This window comes from Hordeum vulgare, chromosome 3H (genome assembly GCF_904849725.1).
Source record: "Hordeum vulgare subsp. vulgare chromosome 3H, MorexV3_pseudomolecules_assembly, whole genome shotgun sequence".
Classification (NCBI taxonomy): Eukaryota; Viridiplantae; Streptophyta; class Magnoliopsida; order Poales; family Poaceae; genus Hordeum; species Hordeum vulgare.
Window position 1 is genome coordinate 582,057,469 of NC_058520.1, and position 13,938 is coordinate 582,071,406.

Genomic DNA, 13,938 nt, shown 5'->3' on the forward strand with positions numbered 1-13,938 from the left:
GACGGGTGCAACGCAGAACAACAACAGCAAGACGGGTGCAGCGTAGGCGTTTACAAGGATCAGTCATCATAAAGAATGAAAACATGTGGTTGTTAGATGTATTAAGCCAGACCCATTAGACCTAACAGGACATCCGTGCACAGTCCAAATGATCATCTCTAGTTCATCCGATGTTGCTCCATTGTTGTCTCAAGTTCAATAATTGACCCATTTTTGTTAGGTTGTAAAAAGATAGCATGCTAATAAGACAATCTCAAGGAAATTACCGTAACACAACAGAGGTCAAGATTTGTAGTAAATTTTACGGTAATCAAGCCATATGGTGAGAATCATCCACTTTGATCACTTCATTTACATTTGGAGTGTCACTACATCGAGCATTGGCAATAAACAATAGCTAACGAAATGCATATCATTGAACATGACAAAAAACACTTGTGTCAATTTGGCTAAACTTTAACTACAGTGGCTACTCTTGGTTTTCTTATGTTCTGGTTCACAAAGAGCAATCAAAATGCATGTGTGCTTAGAAGTTGAAATTACTCATTTGATATTCCCAAAAGAAAGATATCATACTGTATCATAATTCTAACTTACTATTCGAATTGAGGAATCAGGAGCAAAACAACACCAACAAAACTATAAGCAAATATGAAGTTTCTATTACAAAAAAATGACATCATGTATTACATAGGTCTTCCAATGAAGAAAATAAAACAGTCTCGCAGAAGGTACGATCTACAAATCAAGGAGATTTTGATAACCAATGGAAAAGAAAAAAAATGGTATCAACTCAAACTAAACCAATTCTGGGGAATAAGACATGTCACTTCCATGGTGGGAAGTGTATTTTCTAAAATAGAAAAAAAGGAATATATTGACATAGACACTTGTGATCTAGGCAGGAGGAGCATGCAAAACCGAACCAACAACAATTTGCATCAAATTTATTTAACATGGTGTACCAAATGGAGTAGAAAATTAATGCAAAAAAGTACTTTCCAATATTCTTTTGACAAGATTAAAGTTTCAGAAGTTTCACTTACGGATGCTTGCACTGGATAAGAGTATACACCGAGATTTGCATTCACTTCAAAGCTAGGGGAAGATATCACTTCTAAATTAACAGATTGCTACATAATAAAGTTACTATATCTCTTAATAATTTCTAGTACAATCAGAAGACACCTTTTCTATTCAGTAGAACGATGTAAGTTTGAATTGTAACCCATATCAACTATGCTCACACTTAAAATCCCAGGTTATATGTTACAGTCAAATATAGTACAAAGTATATAAAACCATGGAACCACTAATAAATATATAATAAATGAAGCTTGATTCTAGGATTAGATTACCACTATGCAGGTTGTGTTTTGCGGTTGATTTCCATTTAGTTCTGCTCCAAGATGAGTGCCAACCTGCATGAAATGCACAAGCAGTTTAGTGTACAATTTTGAAGGAACGCTTCTTACAAATCCGTTTGGCCTCAACTTTAGCATTGCTAATTGCTGTCAGAGCACTAAAACCAGGCTAGAGATACCAGCTCACCCAGGTTGCCACCACATGTGGAAGCAACCCCTTGAGCCCAGCAGCCCTCACGGTCATCTCAAATCAGTAGACTACTCAGTGCATGGAAGCAGGGTCGTCGGCCAGCACGACGGCATCATCATGGCCGTGGTTGTTGACGCCAAGGTGTTGTATGGACAACTTGTCGATGAACATGAATACACGATTGCAAAAGTACTGAGTTGTTGGCATTCTCGAGCTCAGAAAGCATGGCCTACGAGTACAACATTGTTGCGGCGGCCGCTGCCACCTCGCTCATCATGTACACCGTCATTGTCACTCGCACTGATTTTGAAGCCTCCTCCTGGTACCCCATCTCTTGCCAATCTAACATATGAAAAATAAACCATAAGAAAAAAATAATGAAGAAACAGAGATTTCTATGTTGCTCCACCACAAAACGTAATACAAGCCACCGAGCGAGTTCATCCTCTTGATGCTCTTTCCCGAGTTGAACTTGTTTGTTGTGTTTTCTCACTTGGTCCTGCCATCAACACAACCAAAATAAGATAGATTCAGCGGTACAAATAATTGATGTTCATGTTCAATAGATCATGAACTCCTCAGGTGAAAACATAATCAAATGAAATGCTTATAGCAACATCATGACCATTCAACATTTTGTAGGCTCAATGCTCCCTGAGACCGAGAGCACAAATAAATTCACACATACAACAAGTTTCCACAACAAAATAGCAAACCAGAGTGATTTCTATCCATGGGTGTTTTGGCAGTTTAAGAATGAGCCCAACCTATACATGAGATTGCGACAATAAGTAAACATAGTCTACATTCATAAATTCAGTGCTATAAGTATTCCCCTAGGTAAAAGGCAAACCTCAAACCATAATACATGTATGCAACCTCCTTCGTCTACGTGCTTCATCCATGGTCCTACCATCCCCCTCGTCCATTACGCCAACAACCGATCTGCCACCAGTCCATTGCCACTCGTTTGTCCCTGCCATGGGAGAGAAGAATGAGGGGGGGGGGTACGGGAGTACATGATACGGGGAGAAGAAGTGGTGGAGCGAGGGTAAGGGGATGCCATTACCTGGGCCGTAGTGCGTCGCTGCTGACCTATTGTCGATGCACCGCGCCGCTCCTGTTCGTCGCCCCGCCATGTCGAGCTCCTCGTGGGATGAGATGCGGATCCACCGATCCAATCTCTACTATAGATGTTTGGATGCAGTGTGTTACCGCTCAAGGTCGACGTAGGCGGGAGGAGGCGTGCGGCAGCGGCGGCAATTCCTATCTTCAGAGATGCATGATTGAGAGCGAGGGGATTTGGGAAAGGGGAGGGAGAGGTGGGAGTTGAGACGTGCGTACGTGTTTTTTTTCTCTTGTGCACGAAGGCGTTGTGAGGAGGTCGTACGTGTTTTTTTTTCTCGTGCGCGGAGGCGTTGTGAGATGGTCTGTTTTTTTTCGCACGTAGAAGTTACGTATAAGGGAGAGGTCGAACCATCACGACGACAGATTCTCCTTTAATAATAGAGATAACAAACTACGAGCGCAGTTGCAAATCGAGCCTTAACTTCCAATGGAGATGAAAACAAAACACATGTCCAGTTACGAGTCGAGAGTGAACTTTCCCATGAACCTATTTACGAATCGGGATGGACTCAAATTCTCCACCAGACCGGAACAAATACATAGGGAAAATAAACAAAAAAAAAGGTGGCGCCTCGAATGGACGACATATATCGGCCTGTGTGAAAAGAAAACGCGATAACATCACGACATAAAACAAAACAGGACAAAGGGATGCTCGACAAAAGGAACGAGTTTTTCCAGGCTCCAATAATCAAACTTGTGGGAATATTAATTAAAGCAAACAATCAAATGGTTATAGACTTAGATGAGGCATCGCTAAATCTCATCTAGAAGAGGTTTAGCAAATCCGAAAGAAAAAATCTAGTTGGGCTCTCCTCTAACTACACAATCGAACCAGAATAAACAAAAACACAGAATAAAGGGATATAGGGATCTCTTGTTCGGCGCCTTAAGCGCCCGAACAGGTAGATGACGCCCGCTGCAATGCATTGTTGGGCCGGCCCACGAAGGCTGTGTGAAGCGTTCAAAATTGTCAAAAAAAAAGGCAAAAAATGGATTCTCCAGGAATTGAACTCACATCGCCACGTCCTTGTTCGAGCTTAGCTAACCAACACAGCCATTGCTCACTTGTAATTTTAGTATATCCGCGCTATTTATTTAGTAATTTTAGTAATTTTCTACTTGTGATAATATGTATATCCGCGCTATTTATTTATCACTTGCAGTTCATATTTTTTTAAAGAAATCATGAATTTAAAAACATTCATCGATTTTGAGAAATAGTTCATCGCTTTTCAAGAAAAGTTTGAAAAACTTAAAAAAGTTCACCCGTTTTATAAAAACTTTCTGAAAATGTTTAAGAAGTTCATCATTTTGAAAAAGGTTTGCAGGTTTTAAAAAAAGTTCATCGGTTTAGGCAAAAAGTTCATCGACTATGACAAAAAAAGTTCATCGCTTTTGAAAAGATTTCATCGATTTTGGCAAAAAGTTCATTGACTTTGAAAGATTGTTCATGACTTTACAAAATAAGAAAACTACAAATTTTAAAAAATTCTATCAATTTGTAAATAGTTCATCGAAATTTAAATATTGTTCATGAATTTACAAAACAGGGAAACTACAAATTTGTAGATTGATCGAACTTTGATTTTTTATTGAAAAAGTTCACCGACTTTGGAAAAAAAATCATCAAATTTGAAAAAAAGTTCGCCGATTTTGAAATTTTTTCATCAAATTTGAATAAAAAGTTCACCCACTTTGGAAAAAAGTTCATCATATTTGAAAAAAAGTTCATCGAGTTTGGAAAAAAATCGTCAAATTTGAAAACAGTCTCATTTGAAAAAAAAATTATAAAATTTGAAAAACAATATTCGTAAATTAATCAAAATATGGATGGATTTAATAAAAATCATCAAATTTGAAAAAAAATCATCGAACGTGTAAGAAGGAAAAATAAGAAAGAAACCCGAAAAACGAAAACAGAAAACAGAAAAAATGAAGAAAAAGAAAAAACAGAAAAACAGAAATTAGTAAAGTCGAAAGAGAAGTTGATAAACAGAAACCCACCTTCATTAGCACATCAAGTCCCTCAAGTGGAACTGTTTCCACATCCAATCAAATAAATCAATACCCAAGACATAAAAATGGCCCACTAAAAGAGTCATATCGATCGGACCATCCTTTTTTCGCTGGACGGAAAGCGAGCGAAAGCCCAGATAGCGCAGCCGCAGGTGCCCGTTTGCGAAAATGCTAACAAACGCCTGTGACGTTAAATAGGGATTTCTAGGGATATATCACGCTTCATAATAAAAACCACAGCCAATCAAATAAATCAATACCCAAGACATAAAAACGCCCCACTAAAAGAGTCATATCGATTGGACCATCCTTTTTTCGCTGGACGGGAAGCGAGCGAAAGCCCAGATAGCGCAGCCGCAGGTGCCCGTTTGCGAAAATGCATGTTAACAAACGCCTGTGACGTTAAATAGGGATTTCTAGAGATATATCACGCTTCATAATAAAAACCACAGCCAATCAAATAAATCAATACCCAAGACATAAAAACGCCCCACTAAAAGAGTCATATCGATTGGACCATCCTTTTTTCGCTGGACGGGAAGCGAGCAAAAGCCCAGATAGCGCAGCTGCAGGCGCCCGTTTGCGAAAATGCATGTTAACGGACGCCTGTGACGCTAAATAGGGATTTCCAGGGATATATCACGCTTCATAATAAAAACCACAGCCAATGAAATAAATCAATACCCAAGACATAAAAACGGCCCACTAAAAGAGTCATATCGATCGGACCTCTTTGCTTCACAATGAACAAACAAAAAACACGACACAACATCAATGAACATGACTCATAAGCACATATATCAAATGATGTGCTACGAGACGTACGGCACAACAAACAACCCGCAATCAAGATTTGCACAACATTTAAAGCAAACAAATGACAAAGTGAAAGTAGTTCATGAATTAAATAAATAAATAATAGAACATAAAAATAAGAAAATAGAAATAGAAAAAAAATATTTTAAAGTACTCCTTCGTCTTAAAATTCTTGTCTTAGATTTATCTACTTCCACCGTTCCTAAATATAAGACCTTTTAGAGATTGCACTATAAACTACATACGGATGTACATAGACATATTTTAGAGTATAGATCCACTCATTTTGCTCCGTATGTAGTCTTCTAATGTAATCTTTAAAAGGTCTTATATTTTAAAACGGAGGGAGTAGATATGAATGTATCTAGTCACATTTTATTGTTTATATACACTCATTTCTAGAAAAACTTAAGACAAGAATTTTGGGACGGAGGGAGTAGTTCATAAGTTAAAACAAATAATGGAATGGGAAAAAGAAAAGGAAAAAAAAACGCTACAACCCATATAGAAACAGGAAAATACAATAGCCCATATAGAAACAGGAAAGTACAATACCCGATGCGTACGTTTGTGTAGCATTGTTCAGACTAGACCTATAGAACAAGGTTAACTCTCAGAGGGTAAATCATCAGTGTTGATCGACTGGCATGGCCTCTTGGGCTTAACTGATCAGTTTTGTGTGTTCTCGCGGCTCATGCACTTCTACCGGAGCTCACAGCGGACGGGGACAAGTAGCAAGCTCGGGGACGGTGATATGCAGGATCTCTCTCCATGACCGGGTCCGGAGCTTGCACTGCAGCTTCGACGCCTAGCTCGAGCAAACGTACGAGGTGCACGTGGCTAATTAACTAACTGGAGGTTGACGACGCTGCGCTGGAATCTCGATGGCGTTGGTCGACGCGATTCGTCGATCGGGAACTGGAGCATATTGATCACCGTCTGTGTCTTTGTGTACCTCCCCAACTCGCCCTACGCAAACTCAGTCAACCCCGCTCTTCCTCCTCCTCTTCTTCTGTAACTATATAAACGCAACCGCGCCGGTGATCAAAACCCGGCCAGATCCATCGGCACGTACATATATATATATATCAGTCCATTACTCCATGCAAGCTCGTGACATGTCGCAGCGCCGCCGCGGCGCGGCCGCTGCGCTGCTGGCGCTGGTGGTGCTACTGGGGTCGACGTCGCCACCCAACGCAGCGGCTCAACCTAGCAGCTGGTCGCCCCTCGTGGCGCGCGTCAACAAGGACGCCTCCACCTCCCTCTACACCACCGCCATCAAGGACGGAGGGGTGCCGCTCCTCCTCCTCGACCTCGCCGGCCCAATGATCTGGATCGCCAACTGCCCCTGTAGGCACCGGGCCATCGAGTGCAGCTCTAACGACTGCCTTGGCATCAGCAATATGTTCGCCCCGGATATCTGCGCTGGTGCAGAATGGCCGGTGCAGGTGCAGGGGCGGTGCATCTGCACCGCCATGCCGTACAACCCGGTCGACGGGCGCTGCGTCGCCGCCCAAGCCACCACCATCTCGGTCGCCGCGAACGCCACTGACGGCAGGAACCCACTCTTCCCGGTCTCCTTCCCCGTCGTCGGCTCGTGCGCGCCGGGGGAGTTGTTGGCATCGCTCCCGGCGGGCGTGGCCGGCGTCGCGGGGCTCGCGAGGCTGCCTAACTCTCTGCCGTTGCAGGTCGCCAACTGGTTCCGCCTGAAGCAAGAGTTCGCGCTGTGCCTGCCCAGGGGCGGGGACGGCGTGGCCATCTTCGGCGGCGGCCCGTTCCAGATCCTGGCCGCGCCAACGGTGGAGGAGCTCGCCGACAATCTCCGCAAGAACCCTCTCCCGTTCCTCTTTAACCCCAAAAACCGCATTGTGATGCCTAATTTTGATGCACATTGTGCTTGCTGAATTTTGATGCCTAATTCTCACGCGCTGCACAAAATGGGTTGGCAAATTGATGTGAACATTGCACAAGTTCAAATTGCACACCTTTCACTGTTAGATAAAACTTTAGGGATACTATCGCAAAAACAAAAAACAAAAAAAAACTTTAGGGATAAACGTCACATGAATTTAAGCCTAACATTAGAACACCTGTCGTATATATGTGGAAAATTGGGTACTAATTAACCAGAATCATGGTGAATCCATTAGTGGTAGCCCGAACCTTGTCTCCATCAATGAGAAGATGGCCATGGAAGAAAAGCAGCAGGTAGCCGCCGGCACGGCCCGACGGTGGAGACAGTCTTGTGGCCATCAGCTCCTTCTTTTGAGCGTCAGTAATTAGCCCTCTAGGGAGGTTTAACACAGGAATGCTAGGCGTCGGTTATAAGTAATTTTTGTTAACGGCGCCTGCAGCAGGCACTCGCGCTGCTTAGTTGGACCGGCCCGTATTTTTTTTTTCTGCTTTCTAAACACTAAAGCATCTGCAAAAAATGGGGTAAAGCCAGAATTTACAATTAATGTCATGAACCAAATGCTATTTGTCGCTCCTTGCGTCAAACTGCTGGGGCTTTGCACAGACGACCGAGGGAGCAGTGACCCAATAGGACGGCCCGTTTAACCGTTTCAACGTTCAACAGGTTCCCAGCTGGTTATTTTTGGTTTTACAAAAAAATTAGAAGGTTTTTTAAACCGGTTTTCTCTTTGTTCTGTTTTTTCTATTTCCTTTTTTTCTTCTTATCCTTTTTTTTCTTTTCTCTCATTTTTTCCCTTTTTTTCTTTTGTTTCTATCTCGTTTTTTAATAATTTAAAATTGCTGCACATTTCGAAAAATATTTATGATTTGAAAAACTTTGCACAATTCAAAAAATGTTTATGGTTTCAAAATTTGTTCACAATTTGAAACAAAAATACGTTTCAATTTATTTCACAATTTTATAATTTTGTTCACGAATTTGAAATTTGTTTATATTTAAAAAAATCAAAATTTGAAAAATGTTTGCGGTTTAATGAAAAATGTTCACAATCTTATAACTTTTGTCAAGAAATTAAAATTTATTCATGTTTCAAAATTTGTTCACAATTCAAAATATATTTAAGGTTTCAAAATTTATTCACAGCCGAAAAAATGTTCACATTTTTATAATTTTGTTCACGAATTTAATTTTTTTTCATGTTTCAAAATTATTTCACAATTCGAGAAATGTTTGCGGTTTCAAAATTTATTTGCAGATTCGAAAAATGTCATGGTTTTAAAATTTCTACAGAATTTTCATGACTTGTACATATATTAAACAAATGTTCCTGTTTTCGAACATTTCTCAAAAATTCAGCAATTTTTCATAGTTATTATTTTTTTTGTCGGAATTTCATGAAATGTTCAATTTTTTAAATATGTGTTCAAAAATTTAAAAAAACTTTGCGATTTCAAAATCCGTTCTGAATGTCAGATTTTGTACATGTATTGAAAAAATGTTATTGTTGCCGAATTATTTTAAGAAATTCACAAAATGTTTGCACATTTCCAAAATGTACACTTTAAAAAAGCACACTTTTTTCAAACAAAAAATATCGCTGCAGTAACTAATTCTAGTTCGCTACATTAAGTGATTCAAATAATTCTAGTTAACTACATTAATTGATTCAAATTCGCTACAGTAGAGCGGTCAGGTTTAAAAATATATTTATCAAATATTACTCGGGTGTTTAATAATATTCGCATTTGCCCAGTTTTGTTTCGGAATTTCATCAAATGTACCCGTTTTTAGAAAAAGTGTTCGTGATTTTAAAAAATGTCATGCTTTTCTAAAATATTTCCTTTTTTAAAATCATTCTCAAATTAAAAAGGTGTTCGCATTTCACAAAACACTCAGTTTTTTTAAATGCATCCAAATTTCCATAATAATCCAGAGCTGCCCTGCGAGTTGGTTCTTAAATATTTGATGTTGCTAATTTATGTTGGGTGTCAAGAACAACCTACGATCAATTTCAACATTCTTCATCACTACTAGAAAAAAGGTTATTAGTGGCGCACCAGTTTTTGCTATTAATGGCGCACTATAGGTGCGCCACTATTACCACGCCACTAGTAACAAATACTAATGGTGCACCTTATTACAGGTAACAGTGGCTCACCTTGTAGTGCGCCATTACTAGTGCTACAGATGCGTCACTGGTAACTTTTTTTTTGAAATTTTTTGATATTTTTTAAATTTTGAAGGCGGGAAAATAGTAGTGACGCATCGTCTAATCCCCAGCGTGCGCCATTGCTATTTTTGAATTTTGAATTTGGATCTGGATCTAGATCAGGCTCATTTTTTTTGGCTTGTTTTTTTGCTCTTTTTTGTTGCTTGAATTTTTTTCAAATTTCATTCTCGACCTGGATCTGGTACGTTCTTTGTGTCGGGGGAGTTCCACGTGTGGCCGGAAGTAGAGGAGGAGGGAGGAGAGACCGTGAGGAGGAGAGGAGGGAGGAGAGACCGTGAGGATCAGGAGAGGAGGGAGGAGGAGGTCGCCGGAGAGGAGGAGGAGGATCGTGAGCAGGAGAGGAAGGAGGAGCACCGTGAGGAGGAGAGGAGGGAGGAGGAGGTCGCCGGAGGAGGAGCACCGTGAGGAGGAGAGGAGGGAGGAGGAGCATCGTGAGGAGGAGGTCCCCGGAGAAGGAGCATCGTGAGGAGGAGGTCATCGAAGGAGGAGTACCGTGAGGAGGAGGAGGTCGCCGGAGAGGAGGAGATGGAGTGGAGGAGAGGAGGAGAGGAGGAGATGGAGTGGATGAGAGGAGGAGAAGAATGAAGGTGTAAGTGGCTGGCCGGCCCTTTTAAACTTCTGTCCCAACTAAGCAGTGGCACACCTTGCACTCGTGCGCCATTGCAATTTTTTTGAATTGTGAAGGTGGGAAAATAGTAGTGGGGCACTATTCACTGATGCGTCATTGCTAATTTTTATTTTTATTTTCAAATAGCAAATAAATAGCAATGATGCACTACTCATGTAGTGCGCCATTAGTAAAAACATAGCAATGGCGCACCTGATTTTGGTGCGCCACTGCTATATGGCGCATCACCATCATGGTGCGCCACTAGTAGAGATATTGGGGATAAGCCTTTTTCTAGTAGTGACCTGAGAAAAAAAATAGCATGTCCTTTCTCTCTTGTGAAATCTAGTCCTCAGGGTGCCTGAAATCTAGTCCATGACGACGTTGTTGCAGGCCATGCTACTGTCAGGGCTGGCCTTTCTGAACAGATGATTGGCATCTCAGAGACTCACACTCAGAGGACTTCTTCCCTAGTAACAATGCCTTCTTTGCTCTCAAGAGCCAAAAATGATTGATTACCTGCTCATCAGGTGCTCCTTCTCCAAGTCCGTGTTGTAAGTTCTAAAATCCTTCAATCAACACTTGCTTATGCCGACCGACGATAACCCTATCTATAATCTCCCAAAACATGTCGACAATACCACACCATTGTTGTTCTGTCTATCTCTTTCTCAACAGGTGTTCGCTCCGCTTTATATATAAAGAAACAAGCAAAGACAATACATAGCTGAACGATACAAGATGGTGAGGTCGTCCTCTTATAAAGCCGATTCCAGAATAATCGGATCATGCAGAACGCACGCAACTACGCTATCAATAAAGAACACAGAAAGATCGGAACATACCACCACGCTACAACCTGGTACACCTAAGCTACATGACAACTCCTTCAAAATAGAGAACGACGGGGGGAGGGAGGGGGAGGGAGGGAATAGACCACAACTGGCCAAAAACCATAGATACTAGTTTCTCGTCATCGGGGTGGGGGTGAGTGTTCTAGGCAGACATGGGCCCGTCACAACACATTTGATGGACGGTAGCGGCTTGGGCATAGAGCCCGGGCCCGCTAGGGGCGATATTCTGATGGGCGAGCGAGCCCATCCCACCGAAATAATGGGAGGACCACACATGAGAGGGTGGGCAGGGGCGAGGGTATATATAGGCATCTCTTTGGTCCCGGTTGGTGGCAAGAACTGGGACAGAAGACTGACCTTTAGTCCCGGTTCCAGCCACGTGCCCCACGAGCGAGGACCATTGGTCCCGATTCGTGTCTGGAACCGGGACCAAATGGGTCTGACGAACCGGGACCATGGCTCGACCGGCGCCCTGGCCTCACGAACCGGGACTGATGCACCCATTGATCCCGGTTCGTAATAGAACCGGGAATAAAGCTCTTTCATCGCCTGAACCAAAGCCATGTTTTCTACTAATGCATGTTAATAGAGGAGAAAACGATTACATCTAGAATAGAAAATACATGTCATGAAATATCTTAGATGTCAACTTTTCATATTGTATATGATTGATACTCGTCAATTAACCAGGCTAGCTGTAGTTATGAGTTGATATTGCCGTGATGCCAGACGTCACATGTGGACTGCCCAACTTCTCATTGCCGCGAATGCAGCCTCCTACGACGGCAGTGCGGCAAGCCGGGCACGCTCCTCCTCATCCTCATTAAGGCATTACGCCTCCTCCTCCTGTTCCCATCGCGTTTGCCGCAGGCCCTCCGCGTTCTCCTCGGCGAGCCAGTGGTGCCTTCACTGTTTGAGATGGGTCGCCTCCTCCTCCGGCGTGGCATTGTAGTGGAAGGGCGGCGCGCTCACCCACTCCCGGACCATGCCCACCATTCGTATTTTCCTCCGCCCAAGCGGGACGGAGGCGGCGACGTGGGCTCCAGCTTCGTCTTGGCCTCGACGGTGGGCGGGCGGCGGTGGAGGCTCCGGGACGAAGAGTGGGGCGTGGACAGAGTCCCCTGCACCCGACAAGGCGAGGGCGCGGTCTAGGCCGTCCCACTGGACATCCTTCTCGATCCTGCTGGCCTCCAACGCATGTTGCACGGCCAACTTGAGGGCCGCTTGGTATGTCGCCTCTTCGTCCTGCTCCTCCGACAAGACCTCGGGTGGCGGAGGAGGGATGAAGTGGTCGATGTGGACGCCCCGACGACGCTCCTCCTCGTTCTCTAGCGCGAACCAGCACTCCTAGTTGGGGGAGTCTGGCGCGTAGGCACGCGGCGCCCGCTGCTCCGACGTGAGGTCCTCGTGGCGCCGACGAACCTCCTCTGCGTGCGCCCGCGCCGATTGGGGCATTGTCGGAATGGGGATCACTACGAATCCAAATGCCAACCATGGGGTAGGTTGACGTTTGGATACTGTTGGAATGGTGGACTAATATGTACAGCCGTTCCTGAGCCGGAGACAAGCCGCGTCTAGCAAGAAGCAACGACGACGGTGGCGACGACAGCGAGCGGCCGCGGGAAGAGCTCGCACCGGCGCTAAGCTTGGCCTTCCCCTTCCCGTTCTCATTGAAGAAGCCCATGGCTATCTAGCTAGTGTTTGTGGTCGCCGGCAAGGGAGCAGGTGCGGCCAAATGTGGACGGGCATTTGGAAGTGGACGAGACCGGCTCCGTCACACACTTTCATTAAAAAGAACGACGATTTGGACCTTCCATCCACTGCCAGGAGGGCCCCAAGGTAGGCGTGGTCATTTAATATGACACTGGTGGTGGTTAAGCGGCCGAGTGGTGGATCTGTGACGGCCGCGGAAAGGACATGGGACACATCGGTTCGTATCTGCGATGATGCATATCGGATCTAAATTTAAGCATCAACTGTGTTGGACCATTGTTTTGTTCGCGATGATTAAAAAAAATGGGCACGGACGAAATGAACATGGATCGAGTTGCTTTAATAAGGCCGTATTTGGATCAGCGTGTGTGCTCCGTTTCAAAAATGGGCACGGACGAAATGAAAATGGATCGAGTTGCTTTAATAAGGCCGCATTTGGATCAACGTGTGTGCTCCGTTTCTCACCGGTTTAAGATACTGACCTGGACCCGTTGTTTTTATTTTACACAGAAAACAAGAGATGGCCGATAACTTACACATCTCCCCTAATAATAAAGCGCGCAGCGCTTCTGCCGTCTGTCATGGCGGTTTTGCAAAAGAGCCCCTGACATTTTGTGTATTCAACCCACACTCCCTTTTTAAGTGGAAAAAACAAAAAACGGTTCGTTTAGTCTGGTATATATAAAGTTCCATCTCTGTTTCAACACATTCATGTACCTAGCCCAGTGGCAGACGCACCGACAGTTTGCTGCACCACTAGCAGACCTGAGTTTGACTCCAGCATCGGCGCGTTTTTCCTTTCCTATTGCTTCATTTTTTTGTGTAAATTCAAATGCTTTTAAAACATTCATATCTTTTAAATCCTAACTCCAAATCTAAGATGTTATATATGAAAATCACTCAGAAAAAAGTGAAGATTTCAAATATGCTATTATTTTGCATGTTACTTTCCTGTTTTTCCTTTCCTATTGCTTTATTTTTTTGTGTAAATTCAAATGCTTTTAAAACATTCATATCATTTAAATCCTAACTTCAAATCTAACATGCTATATATGAAAATCGCTCAGAAAAAAGTGAAGATTTCAAATATGCTATTATTTTG

The 13,938-nt window shown here is 43.1% G+C and overlaps 1 protein-coding gene across 1 annotated transcript; it reads left to right on the top strand.

Annotated features, from left to right (window-relative positions):
• The first annotated feature begins 6,620 nt into the window (after positions 1-6,620).
• Positions 6,621-7,499, top strand: LOC123440761 (chitinase CLP-like). Its single transcript, XM_045117310.1, has one exon. It carries the CDS (start codon positions 6,621-6,623, stop codon positions 7,419-7,421), a length of 801 nt encoding a protein of 266 aa, XP_044973245.1. The 3' UTR covers positions 7,422-7,499.
• Positions 7,500-13,938: the final 6,439 nt, after the last annotated feature.

Coding starts and splice junctions, on each gene's coding strand:
- LOC123440761 (XM_045117310.1), top strand. CDS start 6,621: ATGCAAGCTCGTGACATGTCGCAGCGCCGCCGCGGCGCGGCCGCTGCG.